Genomic DNA, 25,087 nt, shown 5'->3' with positions numbered 1-25,087 from the left:
CCCACAGGAAAGATCTTTCACACTTAAGATCTTTCTCCTGCTATTCAAGGAATACATATGAACTGGAGGGGAAAAAAGAAATGGTGAACGAGAAGGAAATGCTTACACTTATGCTTTGGATCCTTTTGATTACTGCTGGAAGCTTGAGGTAAAGCAAGAAACTACTCTTTTTTTTCCAACCAGATTTTTAAAATGCAATTTTATAATTTAAAATATTCAATATTCGCTGGGCATCATACTCACTTATAATAAATTAAAAATAAATTTAGTGCAAAAGTGGGTAATTACAAACTACCTTCCATCATTTTTCAAATTGAAATGTAGAATTTCTTTTTCTAAAATCAAGAAGTGCAATTGTGAAGACTAATGCTACCTTTTATTGGATAAAGTAAAGGAATATTTTGAACAGTTTAAAATACAACAAATAATTCAAAGACTTCCATCTTCCTTGCTAAACTTCCAAATCTGAAAATTAAAAAAAAAAGTTGCTCACTTATTTCTCTTGATCTAGTTGATATCAAAATTATGCCTTACCTTGGTAACATGGAGCCATTCTCTTACTCAGTTCTGTTCGTAAATTAGAAGGCATTCCATAGCAAATACCAGTAGGGAGTTTATTTTCATTCCTGATGTAAAATACATTTTTCCATCTATGCCCACAAGCCTGATAAAATAAAAGTAGAACAAATTATGTGAAAATTGCATCCATGATATCTGATTTTAGAATTGATCAGTGGGCCAATTTCAATACCTACCACAATGGACCCATTCTCTCCTGGTTGTCTGGAAAGTGTGACACCCAACCACTGATTATCTCTCTCTTCCAAACAAGTCCTTCCACAAGGTTCTCCATGAGGGCTACCTAGAGCATTTGAACAGGAGTTTTTCCATTAGTTGTCTTGAAAACAATGTTATTGTACAAGAGCAGAGACAATAAATGTAGACACTCATCCCCAATGTTTTCCCTTCAACTGCTTCTCTCCTCTTAAAATCAGTGCATAGTTTGGGGGTAAATGTGAGTCAACTCTGTGCTAACATATTGTTCTCTCAAGCAAGAGAACAATAACCTCTTCTCTCATACAAGAAGGAATTGTAAAAATTACCTCCAATTGGGAGAAGGGACAGGAAAGGGGAGAAAATGAAAAAGGAACTTAACAAAATCATGCTACGTTTATATATAAACATACTACAGTGAATTCCATATTTATGTAAATGTATGAAGCACTAATCAAAAAATAAATACATAAGTGAAAAGACAAGAAAAAGAAATGACCTCCAATTGATAGAGAAACAGCCTCAATGATATGGGTTGGGGGGAAGCCCACTTAAAAACCAGCATAGTTACCACAAACACAACTGCAGTGTTTGATACCTGGAAAAGACTTTGCGTTTTAGTTTTAGTTTTAATCATTTATCTAGTGAAATAAGCAACATTACCAGAGCACTTTGTAAAATGTTTCCTGTATGGTCCTCAGCAATTAAGACACAGTTTATTGAATCCGGAAAGTGATGACTGAGCATGCACAAAGTGGAACATACAATTAGCATACTAATAATGCACAGCAATTTAAAACAAACTGCTCTATGTCTCACATTTAGTGGAAAGTGACTCATGTTTTCGATAAAGATAAAAAGACTTGGGAAGCTAGATTATTTTAAGTATTAAAAAAAAAACCTTCCCAAGTCTTCCCAAGTCATCATTTAGGCAAATTCATAAATAGCTAAGGGCTCAAATCTAGATAAAATATGCATGTACTGCTTGCTACTTCTAAACCATAAATAAAAAGTGATCTTCTTTTTCAGTGATAATCTTTTTTCATTTATTTGCATGACTTCATTCATAGCTGGATCCTATTAGAACTTTTATTAAACTGATTCTAAATAAGTAATTTGAGGGAAGTATAAGATATAGTATTTTCTCCCTGCTTTCCTTTCCTCGCCACTCCTCTCTCCTATCTTCCTTCCTTCTGTTCCTAATTTTAACACAGAACCTTCTTTGTCTACCTGAACCAGATTTTTTTTTTTTTTTACTTAATTGCATCTCTCTTAGTTGACTCTTGACAATTTTATTTCATCTGTGCTCAATTCCAATGGCAGGTAAATACATTAGGATAAATTTGAATACAGATGTGGGACTTGTGTTTGTTTACTTAATTTTAAACACTGTTACCAGGTACCAAGTTTTACACATCTATAGTGAAACTCTTTATATCCTTCTCTATATCATTAAATGTTTTCTCTAACCTTATTACCTTGACCCTTAACTACAACATCCAGGGCACACTTGGAATATCTACATAGATAAGGCTGATATTTTGGAAGAGAAACAATGTGCACTAAATCTCCTGGGTAGGAGAGATTTTGCAAGGGAAGCAATGGGAAGATATTTATGAGTACACTTGTGTGCCTCCAAAACATAATTCAGGAGAAATGCTATCCTTAAGCACAGCTGAACTGAAGAAAGATTCCCAGCCACTCCTCCAGAGAGTCTGAGTCAGGGGTTCAGGTGAAGGCCTGGCTGCCCCAGGTGTCGTGATGGTCAGGAACACTGTTAGAAGGGAATGGGGGTCATGGTTTTCAGGCTAGGTTTCCTGGAGAATAATGACAACTCCCACTCGTTGGTAATGGGTTCTAGTGGGGATTAAATGGAATGGAGACTAAGGACAGGCCTGGAAAAAGAACCCTGGGCTACCTAGCAAGACTGCTTCTTCTAGCACAGGAAGAAAGTCCAGCCTTCATAAAGCACAGCGTCCAGGAGGACACAGGTTTCTGTGGTCAATATAGGAACCAAAGGAAGGTAGGAAGGAAAGCAAGAGAGAGGTAAAGAGTGGGGAAGAGGGAAGTAGGGAGGAAAAAAAGAGAATGTTGAGTGGATAAGGATTAACATAGGGGGTTATTAGGTCCACATGATGCCAAACCAATAAGACCCAACTGAAAAAAGTTGGCAAAAAGAAATTTTAGTTTTCATCGTGATGCAGTTTTCAGTTTGACTTTTCACTAAAATCACCAGTTTTTATTTTTACTACTATCAAAGACATATAATCAACAGACATAAGTAATTTGAGGAAAGAATAAGATTCATTAATTTTCTCCCTTCTTCCCTTTCTTCCCCTCCTCTCCCCCACCTGCCTTCTTTTTCCTAATTTTAACAAAGAACCCTCTATGTCCACCTGAACCAGATTTTTTTTAACTTAATTACATCCCTCTTAGTTGACTCTTGACAATTTTATTTCATCTGTGCTCAATTCCAACTACCTGAGGTTGAAGTTCCTGTTATTTAACACAATAAGCATAGCCATGAATACCTCTCAGAAAATATCAATCATTTCTAAAATCAGAGTCAACGGAGTTAATTTTCTTCCTGCTAATTTGTCTTTGTTAAGGAATGGGAAGGATGGAGGTCACAAATATTGTACATTTAATTGTTATGGGCCAGGCTATAATGGGCAATGACCAAACAGATTCCATTTTACCCTGAGACTCCACATCATGTAAGAAATGCTTCTCCCATGGGAACTCCCGGCCTCTGTACCCATCAATAATTGCTTAGCATAGCATGTCTGGCAACACAAAATGGCAATTCTTATACAATGTAAAATTGTTCTCTTTTTGGTTCCCTTTTCTTTAAATTTTTAATCTTAATTTATGAGTTTATGTGTCAATTTGGGTGCCAAACACATGTAGTCATGACAATACTCCAGTGTACATACATACACAAAACAAAGACATCCATAGCGTATTTTTCAAAACCTATTAGATGGAGAGCTAACCCTTGTGAATGAATCAGAGTGTAAAAGAAACCTTCATAATTGGATAAAATAGGTCTGATCAGAAAAAAAAAACATATTAATCTAGGTGTGGCAGATTGAAATTATGAACTTAAAAAATATAGACTTTAAAAGCCTTCCGGGTCTCCATCCTGATGTGGTCCCTCTCATCCAAGGTGAAAAAAGTTAAGTGACAAAGGCCAGTGCCCCATCCCTCCCTGAAGGAATTTCTGAAGAGGCAGCAAGGGAGTCTGCTTTCATTGGTCTCCTAAGGAGAACCCCCTCAGGTTGGGGTCCTGTTCTAAACCGGTTTTTCTGGTCTCTTGGATGGTGGCCACCAAAATCTTAGCCTGGCACTTTGAAAAACATTTATCAGCTAGACTGACAACAGCTAAAAAACTTTTGGAGTCACCTCCAATAGCTGGAAGTTATTCTGAAAACCCTTTAATTTTTGGAGTTTTCTGAGAATATCTGGGGCTGATGGAGAGACAAAAGCCAAATTTCCTAGACAAAATGATGCTTTTACATATCTTAGAAATGACGATCCTATAAAACTCTAATTCTAATCTGCCCTCTAAACTGATATTGTCTACTCTGCTGGCCACCTGGCCCAGTTCCTAAATGAAGGCAAACTGTAGAATGCTTTTTTTACCTTTAGCTTTTACTTTGGACGCCTATTGACAGCCATTTACATTTCAATGCAAGCTTTCCAGAACACAATTAAAACCTTTTTAACCATTTTTTTTCCAGGTTGGTTTGGATTAGGTTTAAGGCTAACAATTAGGGCTGGGGTTGTGGATCAGTGGTAGAGCGCTCACCCAACACCTGGGAGGCCCTGGGTTTGATCCTTAGAACTACATAAAAATAAATAAATAAAATAAAGGTATTGTGTCCAACTAAAACTAAAAAAATGAATATTAAAAAATTTTAAAAAAGAAAAGGAAGGTGAGAGACAAGATTTTAACAAGGCTCTGAGTTTGACTCAAGTCTGAAGGTGGTGGCAAGTCACTGATGGGTTAGGTCTGTAAAAATAAAAGGAAAGTGTCTCTCTAGGGCAAACAGTTAAAATAATCTTAGAAACAAACTGAAAGCAAACTGAGGTAGAAACTAACATTAAACAGAAAGGGGACAAACAAAAACAACAACCAAAACAAGTCAAAAATACAGGACAAACATTCTCTCCTTCTTCTACTGGACCCCAATCTTCAGACTGCCTTCATGGTCTATTTAGCAGAGTTCTCTGGGCCTTGACTAAGACCTCTTCAGGCTCAAGGTCACCTTGGGCATTACAGTCAAGCACTTGATACAGTCAAGTGGATTGATACACCCCCAAGCAGAGCCCCTGATAATCAGGTGCTCAGAACCTCTACGCAATTACAATAAAGTCAAAGGGAAAGAAGAAATGAGGTAGTTCCCAACCCATGCAGTTCCATCCTCCTTCAAAGCCTCTGGATTTACAGATGTGGGCCACACCAGAGCTTTCATGGGCAGTCTCAAATCAGTCACCACAGGAGATCCAGACCCTCACAAAGCAGAGAGTTCTCACAACTAGAGAGGTTGGAAGCTCTCTGTCTGCTTCAGAGGATTTAGGACTCAGGTGTGCCTGAGAGCCACAGCCTTGACTGAGGTTATCATTTCCCTAGGGCCTCCAAAATGTTAAGGCGAGATTACAATAAATCACTGAATTGATCTTACAGCAGGAGACTGAACCTTTATTCACCAGCCAGTGGTCTGGATCCACTAGCTGGCGGGTCGAGTCAGGCTGCAAGTCTACACACTTCAACCCCCTCCTGGGGTTTGAGTACACCTTTTATAGTCCAAAATCATAGTATTCATAAATGGCTGTTGCTATGATTCAAAACCATAAACAAATGTCATGACATCTAAAATCCTAAGCAGAAGGGGGAGTGGGTCAAAATGTCCCTAGTTGAGTACAAGTTAAAGAATGATTACTAACGTCTAGACAATCTCTGATAGGGTACATTGTCCAAGAAAAATGGGAACCAAAGAGAGAACACTTTTACATTGTATAAGAATTGCCATTTTGTGTTGCCAAACATGCTATGCTAAGCAACTGTTGATGGGTACAGAGGTGGAGTGTTCCCATGGGAGAAGCATTTCTTACATGATGTGGAGTCTCAGGGCAAAATGGAATCTTTTTGTTCATTGCCCACTTAGCCTGGCCTATAAATAATGGATGCTGTTATTGAGACTGCATTCAATATCTAGTAACAAATTTACTCTTCTACAGATAGCAACCCAAAAGTTTAAAAAGGAATAGTCTAGAAACAAAACACTATGAAAATCACTTGATGAAAAATGTACTTATGTGCAAGAACAGAGTATTATCATCATCCCTTTCATGGCTGAGCTGTTTCCTCAGTTTTCAAATGAAGGCAAGACCCTGTGCTCATCAATAGATGGATTAAGAAAATGTGGTGTATGTATACACAATGAAGTTTTAATCAATCATAAAGAATGAAATTAGGGAATTTCCTGGTAAATGGATGAAACTAGAACACATGCTAAGGTAAAATAAGCCAGACTCAGAAAAATCGAGGGTCAAATGTTTTCTCTCAAGTGGAGGATAGAGCAAAGTGAGGGAAAAGAGGCTGGGGTCAGATATCATAAAAATACAGGAAAGATCAGTGGAGTAGGTGAAGGCTGAGAGGGATAGTGGAGGGGAGGAAATATGGAATAAACTTACTTAAAATCACACCATATGCATGTGTGAATATACCACAGTGAATTTTACCTTTACGTATACCTATAGAGCACCAGTCAAAAACAAATGAGTAAAAGGAAGACCAGTAGTGGAAGGAGAACAGAGGGAAGGGGAAGAGAAGGGAAAGTGGGGGTCACTGTAGTAAAGTAAATAAAATTCCATGCCTGTATGATTTTGTCAAAAAATGAACCCAGATATTATGCATAACTATAATGCTCTTTTTAAAAAGGAACGCCAGAGACACTCTTGTGTTGAGCTGTCTTTCATTTAATACTGTGTGCTACCTTCTCCCTGAATTTGCTTACCAGGTGACATCACAATGTCCTCCCTGCACAGTCTCACACTTAACTGCTACCCGGTCCCACTTTAACATTCCTCCCCTCCAACCTCTTTCTCTCCATGCCCAAGCCTCCCTCAGACCTCTGGGAGAAGGGCTGTTCTGTCATTGGGTTCTCCTAGAATGAGTCTCATAATGAAGTTCTGGGTCTTTATTTCCAATGTAGCTCTTGCCCTTCCCCTTCCCTCCTCCTGATACTAAGTTAAAAATACTGAAGGTTTTTTTTACCTTTAGCTTTTACTTTGGACACCTATTGGGGAACAGAAGAACAACCCTCCAGAAGCCACAAGAAAGAGATTATTTACCCAAGAATAAACGTAGTAAAAGCTTTCCCATGAATCTAGTGGTAAGGCTGATTTACCCCTGAGAGGAAAGAGATTTCAAATAGAAAAACATGTGGTAGATGTGTATTCAGGGAATACAAAGGTGGGGTTAAATGTCACTAGAAGTAATCTCACGTATACTTGTTACTGTGTGGTTCCAAACAATAAATGCCTTCTAATTCATGGATAAGATTTCTGGTTTTGGGATGAAACCCAGGGCCTTGTGCATGCAAGGCAAGCACTCTACCAACTGAGCTATATCGCCAGCTCCTGGTATTTGGTAATTAGCTGTCACATGTACTGTTAATCTACTCTTGGATAACAGAGATTCCTCCCAGCATCAGCAGTCAAGGGCCCTTAGACACACAGGATGTGATCACTCGGGAAGTCTCCATGAAATTAATATCCTGTAGGAAGAACGATTTTCATTTTTGCTGGAGTTAGCCACATTTATTTGTTTACAACTCCTCTGGCCTCCTTCCAAGGTTTAGTAAAGAGTGACCTCCTTTATGTGGGCCAGGACTGTATCTTGTTCATCATTATCTCACCCTCAACACACAGCCCAGAAGTGTGTGCTGAAAGCAGAAGGGTCTGTCACAGGAAACAAGTCATAGCTTAGACTGGTTTGAATAAGCTTTTTCCAATTGTGTTAATTCAAAATATGTATACAAAAGTATGACTATGAAGGCAAAAATAAAATTCATGATAACAATGAAATTGTGAGACAACTGTTCTTTCACACACACATAAAAATAACTATTCCTGCTAAGTAATCAAACCCACATACTCACATGTAGCTGTGTCTCCTTCTTTTTCCTCTGCTTCTACCACAGAGAGCCCTCAACAGCAATGGCAGTACTGAGGCTCTCAGCACTGGTTACAAGACAGGATCAGCTCAAGAAACAACCTAGAAGCCCCACTACTGCTTTAGGTCTATTTCTTAATCTCTGAGAACATTTTCCCCTTTTGTGTGGTCGTGCCTGCAAAATCTTGGCATAACAGGTCAGACCTTCACATCATGAAATGCTTTTCTCCCTTAAACCTGTGAGCTCAAGACTCCACCCTCTTCACGTGCTCCTCAGCCTTGCCTGGACCTCAGCAACACCTGGGGGAGTTTTAAACAAATACCAACACCTGGGTCCCATGCCCTGTGACTGGGTCAACACCCAGATGGGACAATTTTTAAACCGCTCCCCAGGACGCTGTACTGTGCAGTTGGGCTTCTGAGCAATGATTCTCCAACGTAGATGATTATGGCTTTTCCTGTATTGTATAATATTGGGAAAGTAAGACTGTTCTTTCAAAAACAATTGTAGTATCTTGTAGTCTCCCTAAGCTTCAGATAGATATTAAACTAGAATATCAAATGTAAAGCAAACTTTCTTCATGTAGAGATAGAGTATTTCTAATTTGGTCAAAGATGATGATTATTAGAACTGTCATGAGAAAGCTAATTCTCATGAATTTCCCTGACAGAACACCATAAATAAACTCAGATTATCTCTATATTTTACCCAAATGTCATGCAGCAATGATTTATAATCTGGTTTTCAGTTCAGCTCATACATTACTAATCTAAACTCACAGTAAATCAAATCAGCTCCATAATTGAAAAACTACTTTACATGGTTTAACATAAAAGAGGTCAGCAGAAATTAACATGTGATAATTTTCCATGCTTCTGTACAACTAGAGTGACTAATTCCTAGCATAGTTCAGTTCGTTTTCCCAGTAGACTCGAAAACAACAAAGCCACATAAAACCCATTCTCCTTATTCTAAAAACGAAGCCCCTTCTATTCCCCTCCTCCCTTTTTTTCCCAGTATGGGAAACAAAATAGAAAAAAAAAATGTATGCTTACCACTTTAGTTTTTTATTTCCAACTACTGACTTTTATCAGTATATGAAAATGTATATGTAAATGTAAATAGATGGTAATTTTGAGAAATGAATATAAAGAACCTTAGTACAAGACCAGTTAGGTAAACTCTACCCCCAGCCCCATTTTTTTTCTTAGTATTCACATCACCATTGCTTCAAATGTAAAAACTGAGATAGGGACCAGGAGAGATGAGATACTCAACCTTGGGTGTCGCCTCCACAGAGGGAAGATTGTTTTGCTGACAGTAGCATTCCCAGGACTCAGTGTCTTACAGAAAGGAGTCAGGAACTCAATGTGTATTTGCTGATGGAGGGAATTTGGAAATACCTTACACCACCAGAAAAATTCCTTACTACAGTGTACTTCTACAAAACTGTCACTAAACTCTCAGGGATGGAAAGAGAACTTTGAAGAGGTCTTTTCCTTTTACTACTATTCTTCTCTACTTCTCTACCAAAACATAATTTCCTTAACTTTCAAGATAGTAACAGATGGTCTGAAGGGAAACAGTGTGAATTTGAAAATCTTTACCAAGTGTAATTTATAAGGAGGAGGATTTAAGATGGAGAATCAGCTGGAACCCACAGGATACACCTATCTCCAGGTTTCTGCAAGGGCAGTGGGAGTAAATGAGCTATGTGTGAAACACTTGAACAAGAGCCTGGCAGAGAAAGCACGAAAACCTTAATTGATGTTGACATCATTACCACTATTATTTTAAGGCTAAAGCTAAACATTATTAAGCTGCACATATACCACAGCATACAACCACACCCACAAAACACAGGTAGCACATCTGTTGGGGAAGCCTTGTCATACACAGTAGCTCATTTTTTTTATTCTCTCAGTAGTACCAGAGGACTGTATTGTCGACCCATTTTTACAGATGAGAAAATCAAGACTTCTAAAAGTCAAATAACCTGCCAGAACTTATAGTATGGGGCTGATAAATGGAAAAGGTCAGAATAAAAATAACATCTTTGATCTTTAAGTAACTTCCCAGTATTCTAAAACATATACCATAGAGCTCTACAAATATTTCAGATGTATGAATTAACTGAATTTGATTTCATTTCTTATATCTTATTTCATCTGAAAATATGTGAAATATCACAAATCTGCCCCCAGCCTGTAAATCAACTTTCTATTTTTCAAGAAAAATGTCCCTTATGGTGACATATGTCACTTATCCTGCCCTGCCCTTTTCCTCCATTGTGATCAGTTCTCAGCATTCTGGTATCTCCACTGAGGACATAAGGACCAAGGGGAAAAGGTCAGTCTCAAAGTTCTTTCTATTCTTGCTCACAGTTCCAGTCATGCCATGTGGGTAGGGTAGCCTGGGACTTTTTGATGCAGTTTTATGTCTGCTCTAAATGCCTGCACCACTGCACCACGGCTTCCCCATACGATACTCAGCAGGGGCACTCAGTCTGAATTTCTCTATACTAAGACAATGTGCAACTTCTCTGATCTTTCAAAACCCATGACACGATTTTCAGGAAAACAGCCAAAGCCCTAACTTCCAGAAATTACTTTCTTTTAAAAGTTGAAGTTCTAGGCCACTGAAAGATGTACGCTATGTTTTTTTCCAACTCTTCCAATCTACATTTCTTTTAAATATTCTGAAAAAATGAAAGACTCTTGTTCTGTTATATGTTTTATGAAGAATCATTCAGTTATCTTTTTAAAAGGAGTAATAATCATTGAGGGAAATACTTTTATAATTCCTTTATCTTCTAAAAGCAGAATATTAGAAAAAACATCCCTGGAATTAAAAATGAACAAATCAATTCAAGTGTGATAACATTATAAAACCTACCACTTCAGGGCTATGAGAATTACAGAAATTTATCCCTGTACATACAAGTCTGCCTGGTACCTGGTAGGTGTTCAATAAATGGCAAATGTTTCTTGCTCTCCAGGGTATCTACATTCCATTGGTTTGGACTAAGCCAGCAGAGGGTGATCAAGGTGCTATGAGATTTGAACAGCAGACCTCAGATCTGGCTCTTTCATTTAGCTTTTCCTATCAAATCCTAATTACTACAAAATCTATTATATTATTAACTATGTACTTTTCTCAAAAATCTAATTAAACACCGAGGTGATGTTGCTAAGAGATAACAATGATGTTCTTGAATTTGACAGAAATAAAAATAACTTTGGGTAATTAAAAATTGAATACCCAAGTTTTATCGGTGACACAGGACCTAAACGTTCTAAACTTCCAAGACTTTTATTGTCAGATAGTCTCATGGCAAACAAGAATAAAAAACCACATTAAACATCCAAATGAGAAACCATTCTTGTAAGATTTTTTCCTTTAGGAAAATCAGGTCTTTAATTATCACCTCAGATGGATTAAGCCAAATCTGATAATGGCTAATAGTCATGTTCAGATTGTGTGAGCAATAGTTCATATAATCATAGACCTGAAAAGGCCAGGTATTTCAGTTCTTTGTCCTTTTATTTCTATTCTATTCTATTCTATTCTATTCTGAAAAGGGGCTCAACACAGAGGTGAATACACTCAGGGAGTGGCACCATGCTTTAAGGTTTAAACTTGATAGATCTGGGTTGATTCTATCAAGTTTAGGCCTCAGTACTCTAGAAAAACAAGGTCCCTGATGAGCTCAGTTCTAGGTTCAGCAACTCTACCAGAGCCCTTGTTCCCAGACTTTGTCAAAATTCTCCAAAAAGCCAACACAACTCTTTAATAACTACAGCAGAAAAATGTACTCCAACTGATATATTTGGTGAGCATAATTCAAGGAAGGAAAGTTATTTTCTAATTATTTTATCTTATGTTTGATATGTACTGAGCACAGTTTCACCACATATAAATACACATATTTAATTTTTGTAACATCCCTCTGAGGTATTATCATCAGTATCTCAATTTTACAGATGGTAAAGCTTTAATGAGAGGAGATCATCTTGTCCAAGGCCACAGAGCTAACAAGTAGGGGAAGGACGAGTTAAAATTCACATTGGTCACCACCTTACAATGATTCATTAGTATTTCTCCTTGTTAAGGATCAAAATCCCAATGACATTCCTCATAGAAATAGAAAAAGCAATCATGAAATTCACCTGGAAAAACAAGAGACCCAGAATAGCTAAAGCAATCCTTAGCAGGAAGAGTGGAGCAAATGGCATCACTGTACCAGACCTTAAACTATACTACAGAGCAATAGTAACAAAACCAGCATGGTATTGGCACCAAAATAGACTGGTAGACCAATGGTACAGAATAGAGAACACAGAGACTAACCCACAAAATTACAAGTATCTTATATTAGACAAAGGTGCCAAGAACATGCATTGGAGAAAATATAGCCTCTTCAACAAATGGTGCTGGGAAAACTGGAAATCCATATGCAACAAAATTAAATTAAACCCCTCTCTCTCACCATGCACAAAACTCAACTCAAAATGAATCAAGGACTTAAGGATAAAACCAAAGACCCTGCATCTAATAGAAATAAAAGTAGGCCCCAATCTCCATCATGTGGGATTAGGCTCCAACTGTCTTAATAAGATTTCATTGGCACAAGAATTAAAATCAAGAATCAATAAATGAGATGGACTCAAACTAAAAAGTTTCTTCTCAGCAAAAGAAATAATCTGTGAGGTAAATAGAAAGCCTACATCTTGGGAGCAAATTTTTACCTCTCACACCTCAGATAGAGCACTAATCTCTAGGGTATAAAAAGAACTAAACACCACAAAAACAAATAACTACCCAATCAATAAAAGGGCCAAATACCTGAACAGACACTTCTCAGATGATGATACACAATCAATTAACAAATATATGAAAAAAATGTTCATCATCGCTAGCAATTAGAGAAATGCAAATCAAAACCACTCTAAGATTTCATCTAACTCTAGTCAGAATGGCAGTTATTATGCAGACAAACAGCAATAAATGTTGGTGAGGATGCAGGGGAAAAGGTACACTCATACACTGCTGGTAGGACTGTAAACTGGTGTAGCTAATATGGAAAGCAGTATGGAGATTTCTTGGAAAATTGGGAATGGAATCACCAGCTATCCCTCTCCTCTATCTATACCCACAGGACTTAAAAACATCATTTACAGCATTTATAGGGACACAGGCACATCAATGTTTAGAGCAGCATAATTCACAATAGCTATACCGTGGAACCAACCTAGATGCCCTTCAATAGATGAATGGATAAAAAAAAAATGTGACATATAAACACAATGGAATATTACTCAGCAATAAAAGAGAATAAAATCATGGCCATTTGCAGGTAAATGGTTGGGCTAGAGAAGATAATGCTAAGTAAAGTTAACCAATCCCAAATAATCAAATGCTGAGAGTTTTCTTTGATATAAGGAGGCTGATTCATAGTGAGATAGGGATGGGAAGAACTCTAGATAGGGTAGAGGGATTGAAAGGGAAGGGAGGGGGCATGGGGTTAGAAATGATGGTGGAACATGATGATCATTATCATCCAAAGTACATGTATGAAGACACGAACTCATGTGAATATACTTTGTATACAACCAGAGATATGAAAAATTGTACTCTATATATGTAAGAAGAATTATAATGCATCCAGTTGTCAAATATAAATAAAGGAAGTAAAAAAACCCAGAATCCAAATATTTTTATGTGGTGCTGAGGATCAAACCCAGTGTCTCATATGTGCTAGGGGAGTGCTCTACCACTGAGCCACAACCCCAGTCCTCATCCTGTTTCTTTGCAGACACAGTAACAGGCTGCAGAATCTCCATAGGTCCACATCATACCACACATGTTTCAATTTTCTGAAGTGCTTAGGACATGGTAAATAATTTCTGTGAGTATCTTAAAGGCATTCCAAAAGCCTTGTCTTGGAGATAGAAACAATGGGGGCATATACAGGCACATACTCAAATTGATTTTGTGAAGAATATTTTTCCCTCTAATTTCTGCATGAACCTATTTAGTGTAGCAGCTAACTTTGTGGAACTGAGTTTCTGTATGGACTTTAAAAAGACTGTAGAATTCTCTAGCTTTAAGAGGACCATAAAGGGAAATACATAGGCATATCTAAGAAACAGAGGAAAGGAAAGGAATCACTGGAGTTAAGAACAGCCATGTGAAACAAGGAAAGAGGAAGGAGAGCTTAAGATCACTTAAAATCCTTTGGTATCCCACTCCTTGGTATATATCCAAAGGATTTAAAATCAGAATGCTATAATAACACATCCACATCAATGTTTATAGCAGCACAATTCACAATAGCTAAGTTATGGAGTCAAACTAGGTGTCCTTCCACAGCTGAATGGATAAAGAAAATGTGATATACACATAATGGAATATTACTCAGCTATAAAAATGACATTATGATACTCACTTGCCAACAAGTGGATGGATCTGGAGACTATCCTGCTAAATACAACAAGCCAATCCTCAAAAATCAAAGGTTGAATGTTTTCTCTGATATGTGAAAGTTAACTCCCAATAAAAGTTCATTGGTGTGAACAAAGGGAATTTATGAAGGGAAGGGAGAAGGATAAGAAAAGAAAAAGACAGTGGAATGAATCTGACATAACTTTCCTATGTACATATATGAAAACACCACAGTGAATTTCACCAACATGCTCATCAACAAAAAAAAATAATGAAAAAAAAAAAAAAACTATGCGTAAGTAGCAGAAAGATCAACAGAGGGAAGAGAGGAGGGGTAGAGAGAAGAAAGTGGAAGAAAAGGTATTGAGGACTGAATTAGAATAAGATATATTTCATGCTTTAATAAATATGTCAAAATGGTTTCTACTGTCATGTATAACTAAAAAGAACCAATAAAAAGAAAGAATATATATAAAATACCACTATAAACAAAAGACAAACATTTGAGGAGATTATGATTATCCTGACTTAAAAATTATACAATGTATAGATGTATTAAAACATTACATAATACCAAAAAAATAATTTATAAAATTTATTCATTTTTAATTCATGCTAAAATCAGATAGCATGCATAAAACTATTAAACATAAAAGCAAAATGTATTTCTCTTCTTCTTTTGGCTATTTATTGAAGACAAAATATATAACATTTTAAATCAAAATAGTATGTTCTTATTTTTCATTCAGTTGAGTGATTTTTGTTACCATCCTAAGTTGAGACTGATTAATTAATCTAAAGAATTTATTCAAATGACACAGTGTTGACATTAGTCATAAAGAGTCAATTCATAGTAACAAAAAAGAATCTTAAGATTTACTCATTTTTAAGAGAGAAATATTATTCTTAAAACTTACATGGATACTCTTTCGAATATCTTCAAAACAATAATAATACAAAAATATAAATGGGCGGGGGGAGTTCAAGGGAAACCAGGTTGCACTTAATGCTAGGGTGGTCAGGATTCACATCCTGTGTTTGGTTTTGGAAGTCACAGGGTAGGAAAGATGTAAAACAAAAACTTGAAAACGGTCAGAAAGACAGCAAGGTCTAAAAAACTGTGAAAGAAATAAAAATCAATGAAGGACCCATCACATTGTCCCAAGCAATGGAGGGTCACACTAAGAAGAGGAATTACAGAGGCCTTCTCACAGTTTTAAGGGTAGAATAAGATATCAAATGACTATGATTGGCACACAAAAATGATTATATCTAATGACTACTAGGAAATTTTTACAAGGAAACAAAGAACAGAATCAGGGTGAGGGAGAACTAGAAAGGTTTCACAGACAGTATACATTGGCAACAATCTTCTACATAGGGTATGAGTTCAAAAGAACAGCTAATTCACTTCACACAAGGAGTCCCAAGGATAGGGCATTGGAAAAATAATTTTACCATTTTACTATTTCTAAACATATTCATTGTGAATGATTAGATTTCATGCAATTTAGTTGGAAAAAAAATCACATATCATGAAAATAAAAATTCATGGGAGTGAAATGAGGACATCAGGACACTGGCTTTACTAAGCCCAGTCCTGTCACTTGCAAATGCACTTCTATGTTCTTATTTGATGTTTCCAGTTATTCTTTAAAAACAAACAAAATTCAACTGTTTCTAAAGATGATCACTTCCAAGGTCGAGTCTCAGGAATGTCTATTCTCAAGAGTCGGTGTTATTGTGGGACTGCCTGGTGGGAGTGGATAAAGTCTTTGGAACCCAAGACAGACCTAGACCCCTTGGAAGCCTTCTCTCATTATTCAAACAATTTCTTCTTGCTTACCTTGCCTCTATCATCATGCTTATTATTATCTCATAATTATCAGTTTACATGCTTCTCCTGTCTTCTGAACTGAGTGAAGGCCTATAACTGTAACTTATTTAACTTTTTGTTTCCAATATACAGTATAATTGATAAAAATGTACTGAATTAGTGAGGGAAAACCCAGTTAAAACAGACACCGACTTGTTCTCATTTCTCACTTCTCAACTCTCTGCAGTCTGCCTTCTCTGTTTAGAACTGGTCTTACCAAGGATATTAATAAACGGATTCCCTCTAAATCCAAAGAAGTCACATAAGTTCTTATCTTGTGTGATGTTTTAGCAACTTTTAACATTGGAAACCACTCACCTCCTCTCAAAACACACTCCTCCTCTGACTTCCAAGTTACATTGACCTGATTTTCCTTGCTGCCTCTATGGCTTCCTCTTCTCTGTCATTTTCAGACTTTTCCTTTCTTCTTCAGTGGTTTTCAATCATGGATGAATGATAGAATCATTCATTTGGGAGCCTCAGAAAATACCCAATGCCCTACCTAGTCCCAGAGATCTTATTAATTTGGGATGGGGCCTCTAGAATTGGTATTCTTTTTTGGTGAGGGGTATCAGGGATTGAACTCAGGGGAACTTGACCACTGAGCCACATCCCCAGCCCTATATTGTATTTTATTTAGACACAGGGTCTCACTGAGTTGCTTAGCACCTTGATTTTGCTGATGCTGGCTTTGAACTAGTGATGGTTCTGCCTCAGCCTCTCAAGCCACTGGGATCACAGGCATGTGTCACTGAGTCTGGCTAGAATTGGTATTTTTAAATTCAGCAGAAGAATTTCAGTTGCAACCAAGTTGAACACCACTTTTCCAGCCACATCCCAAACTGTGGGATTCCTCTGGGATCAACCCTTGGTCCTCTGTGATCTATTCACTTAGAGAGGTCCCAGGTAAAGCTCATTCACCTTTCTGGCTCTGATTATAATTTCCATGTTAATTACTTTCACCTCTGAATTGCCGATACAGACCTCTCTCCTGCCCCTTAAAACCACTCACCCAACCAATCACTAACATTTACTTCTTTGTTTCACAGGAACCTCGAGCCAGTGAAACCCCCTTTCAGTACATAGCACCATAATGGCTATGTAATCCAATAGCCCAAGTCAAAACCTTGGGTAACATCTTTGAAAACTTCTCCTTCATCTTTCTCATTCAATAATTACCAAGGGCTGTTGAATCTGTCTTCTAAATATCTATATAACCTTTTTACCTCCACTCTTACTGCCATGGTCTTAGTATAGGATAGTCACCTATCATCTGCAGCCTAAATTATAACAGCATCTTCCTGTAATTGTCTCACTGCCTTCTTCAGTCTTGAGCCACTTATTCCAAAGCATTTACTACCTTACACCTAGAGGAATTTGTCAAACACAGATCAGATCATGTCACTGCCCAGTTTTAAGCATCATAAATTCATATGTACAAGGCTGTACCAGAAATAATTCATGCTTACCTCTCCAACCTACTGTTCACTTCACACAATGCAGCCCAACCATACACATTTTTCTTTCAGAGCTTCAAAGACATCATACTCTCAAAGATCTCAGGGTCGCCATGCACACTGCTCTGTCTGGCACACTTTTCCCTAACCTCCTCCTCTGTCTCACTTCTGATTGCTATTCAGTTCCTCATTTGAACAGGACGTCACCTGTTCTCCTAGCTTGCCTTAGCTCTTCTCGTTACTATAATAACTTGCTCTTTTCCTATAATAACTTGCTTCCTTTGTGTGCCCAGGTCCTGGCCCTTATGCACCTGTCAATAAATGGTTGAATGAATACACTACCATTATGTACAAGGGATTACCATATCCAGTCCCAGAACTATTGCTAAGCACAGATATTTCATACTCATCAGGAATGCTACTCAGTGACCATGTAAATTCAAGGCAAAAAATAAATACCTTTAGAAAGCCTAATTTGTCACATTAGGAAAGAACACCACCCTTTGGGAGGTGAAGTTTGGGCTATTGGGGAAGTTCTAGCCATTAGCCTGAGAATTGACTAATGAAGTTCTCTGTCTTGATTTTCTACATAACTGCAAAACTATCTTCAAGGGTGATTTTTCAAAATGACCAAATAGCTCCATAAGCTGTATTTTAAGCATATTTTGAATAAAAAAGAAAAGTTATCAAGAAGAACGTATTTGAATATTCAGCACTGAGATGTTTGCTTCTCAATATTAAGCTAATAACTCCTGTAAATTGGGCAGAAGTGAGGGTGAGGTAATCATTAGCTTAATGATGCAATGCTTATTAGCTTAACCTCTGCCAAACAGGCTGTGGAATATAAACCAGGAGGGTTGCCAAGGCAATATAACTTCCAGAAAGAAATTCAAAGAGGGATAATAGTGACTAACGTATAATGGACCATTGGTCTCTCCAGTAAGGGAAAAAAAAAGGCACAGGCAGAGTGCTTAGAAGTAACCAAACCACTTAACCCGGAAAAGAAGGAAAAAGTCCTATTCACTTATTCATAAATACTGGGAAAGCACCTGTTTAAAAGGCAGGGTTATGCTGGGTACAGTGGCACACACCTGTGATGCCATCCATTCTGGAGGCTGAGACAGGAGGATCACAAGTTCAAAGACAGCCTCAGAAAAATTGAGGTGCTAAGCACCTCAGTGAGACCCTGTCTCTAACTAAAACACAAAATAGGGCTGGGGATGTGGCTCAGTGGTGGAGTGCCCCTGAGTTCAATCCCCAGTACCAAAAAAAAAAAAAAAAAAAGGCAGTATTATTTCACAGGGAAATTATGTTTCTCTCAAGTAGGGCTATCTAATAGAAAAGTAATGCAAATCTGTGTGATATTTTTATTCTTTATTTATTTTAGAGAGAGAGAGAGAGAGAGAGAGAGAGAGAGAGAGAGAGAGAGAGAGAGAATTTCTAATATTTATTTTTCAGTTTTTCGGTGGACACATCTTTGTTTGTATGTGGTGCTAAGGATCAAACCCAGGCCGCACACATGCCAGGCAAGCGAGCTACCACTTGAGCCACATCCCCAGCCCAGTGTGATATTTTCAAATTTTAGAATAGCAACATTATAAAGGGAAAAACAGGGAAAATACTTTATTTGGCCTAAAAAAATCCAAAATATTATGTAATCAATATTGATTTTTAAATATTTAATATGTAATCAATACCTTAAAATTTAGTAAGATGCTTTCTTTTTAGTTTCTTTTTGACATCTAGTGTGAAACTTACTGCACTCCTCATTGCAAATATTTTATGTGCTCAGTAGTCAACTGTAGCTAGAGATTACTTTATTGGACATTATAACTGTGAAACTTCAGACTCTATTATCCAGGTAAGTGAGTGAGTGTGTGTGTGTGTGTGTGTGTGTGTGTGTGTGTGTGTGAGAGAGAGAGAGAGAGAGAGAGAGAGAGAGAGATAATGTCATTACTGATAACCCTGAAGTAATGAAAGATTTAGATTATCTTTTGAATAATCGAATAAAGATCATCTTTTTGGTATAATTTGATAATCACATATTTTATTATGTTCTAATTCTTTGAATATTGGTAGTCCATGGATAGACCATGCTGAACTCTATTAATGGTGTCATTATTTGTAATACCCTGATTCAGGAACAGTTGTGATCAAAGTTTCCTTTAAACAAGACTCAAGGAGGATGCAGAGTGCCTGAGTGGAAAAGTAAGTGGACATTGGAAATCATCACAGCCTTCTCAGACACAGTTTCCAGGAGCTAGACCAGGCTTGGACCCTCATGACAGGCAGACCACTTTCCTTTGGTACCTTGAAGGAAGCACCAAGGAAGTGAGAGAACAGGACTCTCTCTTTGGGTAGCCAAGGAGGAGGAAGGTGGCTGATCACACACAAGAAGAAAAGCACACTGTGGTCCAATCCAGGCAACTCTTCTGATGTCACCTCTGTAATAAATTCACTTTACCAAAAGAGTGGCAAACATCTCCCACCCTGAGCATTTTAGATAAATGGGCATTGCTGCTCAATTGAAATTATGGCTACAGTGAATATGGCTTCATATGCAATATCATCCACAGAGGTAGGGCAACATGGTAGGGCTAATGACCTTCTCTTTTGAGGAGTCTGAGTCAGCTACTAATCTGACATGCTGCAGAGACTTGGAGAAGGGTTCATATGGACATTTTGAATGCACATGAGACGGTCACTATTTTAAGAGACCCTTCACTCTTAGATTCTTAATAACAAGTTATTCCAAATGAAAGAGGATACTTCATTGACATAACAGTCATAATCCAATCTTTAGCTATCATAACATTTTTGATGAGCTGTTATATTTCAGCTATTACCTTTTAATTTATAATTTTTAAATTTTTTAAACTTTTGGTTTAGTTTATTCATTCATCCTCTTAACTTCAACATACTTACTACAGATAACTTACAGATAAAGATTTAAGAAGGGGGTAGAACTAAAAAAAACACATATTTTTGAATATTTATTATGTGACAGGTATTGAGTCTTAGCTCAGTACTAATTTCATAGTTTTCCAAATATTACACTCTTCCACATGAGACAATTGAAGCAATCTTCTATGGAAGATTCTGTGTGTATGTGTACAGTGTGCTTTTCCCCCCTCTCTTATATATGTGTGTATATAGATACTTCTTCTGAATTTGTTTTGAATAGTGTTTCTTTCTATCAACAACATGTATTGTTCAAAGTCAGAGAAAAATGCAAATCAAAACCACCCTAAGATACCATCTCACTCCAGTAAGATTGGCAGCCACTATGAAGTCAAACAACAACAAGTGCTGGCGAGGATGTGGAGAAAAGGATACACTTGTACATTGCTGGTGGGACTGCAAATTGGTGAGGCCAATTTGGAAAGCAGCATGGAGATTCCTGGGAAAGCTGGGAACGGAACCACCATTTGACCCAGCTATTGCCCTTCTCGGACTATTCCCTGAAGACCTTAAAAGAGTATACTACAGGGATACTGCCACATAGATGTTCATAGCAGCACAATTCACAATAGCTAGACTATGGAACCAACCCAGATGCCCTTCAATAGATGAATGGATAAAAAAAATGTGGCATTTATACACCATGGAGTATTACGCAGCACTAAAAAATGACAAAATCATGGAATTTGCAGGTAAATGGATGGCACTAGAGCAGATTATGCTTAGTGAAGCTAGCCAATCCCTGAAAAACAAATACCAAATGTCTTCTTTGATATAATGAGAGCAACTATGAACAGAGCAGGGAGGAAGAGCAGGAAGAAAAGATTAATATTAAACAGAGTCATGAGATGGGAGGGAAAGGGAGAGAAAAGGAAAATTGTATGGAAATGAAGGGAGACCCTCATTGCTATACAAAATTACATATAAGAGGTTGTGAGGGGAATGGGAAAATAAACAAGGAGAGAAATGAATTACAGTAGATGAGGTAGAGAGAGAAGATGTGAGGGAAGGGGAGGGGTGATAGTAGGGGATAGGAAAGGTAGCAGAATACAACAGTTACTAATAGGGCATTATGTAAAATTGTGGATGTGTAACCGACATGATTCTGCAATCTGCATTTGGGGTAAAAATTGGGAGTTCATAACCCACTTCAATCTAATGTATGAAATATGATATGTCAAGAGCTTTGTAATGTTGTGAACAACCAATAAAAAAAATTAAATTAAAAAAATATATTTATATTATCTGAAAATGTGAGAAATAGCAGTAATCACAATTTACAAACTATTTACCGGTCACATTTCAATAAACACATCTTGCTGCCAAAAAATAAAATGCTACATGCAAAATAACTTCAGTCAACTTTTACAAGTATTCAAAGCTATTCATGTTTTAACCAGTTAACTAACTAGCAATCTTGTATTCTTTTTGCCTTTTATCTCAGTAAATACATTTTTATTGACCAAAATTTTCAAAGACAAAAATATCACTTTGGCTTATCATTTCTAATTCTTTTACTCATCCATCAAGTTGATGACATTCAAACTTTCACTTTACCTTTAATCATCCATCCAATAAATCTTTATTTATGTTTATCACATATTTACCATGTTCACATTTTTCTGAGGTTATTTCTATAGTCAATCACTATACTCTACATGCCCAATGAAGTTAAGTTTTCCTTCAATTGACAGCAATATTTTAAAATTATATAATATATGACATGAGCTTTCCAGTTAAACACAGACATCCAGAAATAGGCTCAGTCCCCTTCCAGGAAGGAAGTAGGTGCTAAATACCAGTAGTTATAATGTCATGGATCCAGAAACTGGCAGGACAGCAGAAAAGAAATTGTTCCCTTACAGACCTTGTCAAGATCCCCTGGCAGATCAAGGTTGTCTGCTTCACTCCCTAATTCTTCATCCCACAGATCTTTAGCAAATTATGTTTTGCAAAACAATTCCAAATGTATAAATCTGTGAATGTTTTTTTATATCTCTTGTCTGCTTATTGGGGTGGACCATGCTTAACAAGAGGCTAGGGTCTGTTATACATGTTTACTGCCAACTCCTGGGCTTTTATGGGTGCTGAGTTAAAAGCAAGAATTCCATTATGTCCATGCACTATTTGAATTCATCTGAATGAAGGAAGCCAGCTTTACACTTTGAGAAAAAGTGAAGACCACTATAAAAAGTTAAAGATTCAATAACTAGCTAATCTCAAAAGTCCATTTATAGCACAGATAAATATGAGAAAATACCAGTTGTGAACTTTTATATACCACTTATAGATGATCCATCAGTTCAGCACACAAAATACTGGATACTTCATTTAGTTTAATTTGCACTGAAGATGCATACATGGGATGAAAATGCTTAGACTTGTGCCTAAGCAGGCAGGACTTTGGCTTGAGGGCTCCCACCTACCACTCTCTAGGTTAGTAACTTTAGAAAAAGTACTTGTAACTCTCTGAGTCAGAGCCCTCAGATGTAAATTAGAAGCAATAGCAACTATATCTCAGGATTGATTGGAGGTGGGGTAAGCAACTACAGCAGTATAAGAGTTAGGAACAAGATATGTCTAAACTAATATTAGTTCCCCTTTCTTTCTCCATGCACTAACGTGCAGTAAATGTGCTTTTGTCTTTGAAAAATGAAACTTCTCCCCTCCCCCCATCTGTACACATTTTTTTAAGTGGTCACAAACTTAAGACATTAAGAAATGACTGCAAAAAAAGATATATCTATGTAATATGAGAGTTTTGGGAGAGAAAAATTCCTCTCCAAATTAATGTTAAACCTCATGCAAACTATATTAACAAATGCAGATGCCAATTTTCCCTTGCGACCTTCTTTCACATGGTATATTCTAAGTAAAACTATATAGCTTTATTTAAAAAGTCCTTAGGCTAAAAGGCAGGATATGGGATCAATGCCAACTACTATTCCTGACCTGCCCCTCAGCCTGTTCTTTAACATAGTTGGTAGGTCAAAGATGGAAATAAAATCTTAAATTGTGACTTAGTTGGATCCTGTTCTTGCCTAATATGTGGAGAGACTTTAAAACATGCTTTACAAGGAGGGAGGAAGAGATAGTTAAGAAACATTCCCCAACAGAGTTTGTCTTAGTACTTTTGTCATCAGAAAAAAAATAAATAAATAAATAAAAGGAGAAAAATATTGACAGAAAGAAGGAAACCACTTCTATATTAAGAAAGAAGGGTGGTATGCAGTTAAAACTGGAAATTAGAAGAAATGGGCATCTCCACTTTGGCCAGGATTTGCCCTACAGTGGGGTCTATAAGGGAAAGAGGTCACAAACTCCTAGTCCCAGACCCAACTCACCCAGCTGGAGCTGTTCGCAAGTCCGGTTTGGATTCTTTCCGATCTTGCATCTGTAAATCGCCCCGGGTTTGACCACAGAAGAATTGGCAAGCCAGTTGGCAGTGGGCGCCCCCACGACGAGCCTGAAGTGAGAACCGTGCACGTGCGCTGAGACATGAGCGGGGCTACCTACTCAACTCGGGCTTTCAGCAGCGGTGCAGTATGTAGTGGGGCAGTTTCCCCGCCTCCTCCGCCCACCACCCAGCGCAAGGGGCCAGACACCCCCGGACCCCGCGGCTTCAGGGCCTGGAACCACAACGCCACCCCGGGCGCTGCCACCCCAAGATAAGTTTTCCCGGGCAGATCTCAGCAAGCTGGCGGGAGCCGCGCTGGCTTCTTGCCTCCTCCAGAAGGGAGGAAAGTTTGAACTGGGGAACTGGACAGACTCTCCCGGGGTGCCCCTTCCTCTTGCCACTCTTAGATGCTGAGGGCGCTGGAATCCTTCCTACTCCACTCACCAGCGGTTCGCCCCGTGACTGTGCAGCACCACTGAGTAACCGAACAGCGTGCCGGAGGGCCCCTGGTAAAGCAGGGCGCTCTCAGTGTCTACGTTGTAGGGGTGGCCGGTCCGGACCCCCAGGCACAGCAATAGCATCACCGCTTCCCCGACGGCGGCCCCTCGGGGACCGGGTCCGCGCCTCGCTTCCGCAGCCATGCGCTCTCGGTGGGGAACATTCAACACCAAACGGCCACTTCACCGAAGTTGCACTGGATGCGACGGTTGGCCCAGGCGAAGAGCGCCCCAAGAGATGAAGCACAGCGTGTCCGGCGCAGGCAGGCGAGAGGGAAGGAGGGACAGCCACGCAGAAGGAGGGAGAGGGAGTTGGCCAGCCACAGGCGGGGCGATCTAGGGCGGCCTGGGATGCCGCGCGCCCTCCGGGCCCCACTCCCGGTTTCTGAGGCCTGGAGGTGCGGGTGCTTGAGCGGTCCTGGGGCGCAGGCCTCTGGGTGGGGTCCTGGGCGTGGTGTGGAGGCGCAGGATCTGGCTCTGTCTCCCCCCACGTGCAG

The 25,087-nt window shown here is 38.4% G+C and overlaps 1 protein-coding gene across 1 annotated transcript in view; it reads right to left on the bottom strand.

The window, feature by feature from the left end:
• The window catches only part of Itga4 (integrin subunit alpha 4), an 84,891-nt gene extending 60,157 nt beyond the window's left edge, over nt 1-24,734 (bottom strand). Inside the window, exons 1-4 of the mRNA XM_026392021.2 lie at nt 24,538-24,734; nt 24,041-24,162; nt 756-862; nt 535-664 (exon numbers count right to left, since the gene is read on the bottom strand). Of these exons, the coding sequence (XP_026247806.2) occupies nt 535-664; nt 756-862; nt 24,041-24,162; nt 24,538-24,734 (556 nt within the window). The remainder of the gene's footprint in view (nt 1-534; nt 665-755; nt 863-24,040; nt 24,163-24,537) is intronic.
• Nucleotides 24,735-25,087: the final 353 nt, after the last annotated feature.

Source organism: Urocitellus parryii, chromosome 1 (assembly GCF_045843805.1).
Source record: "Urocitellus parryii isolate mUroPar1 chromosome 1, mUroPar1.hap1, whole genome shotgun sequence".
Taxonomy (NCBI): Eukaryota; Metazoa; Chordata; class Mammalia; order Rodentia; family Sciuridae; genus Urocitellus; species Urocitellus parryii.
Note: the sequence above shows the minus strand (reverse complement) of the source record. Positions and strands in the feature narration are given on the sequence as shown.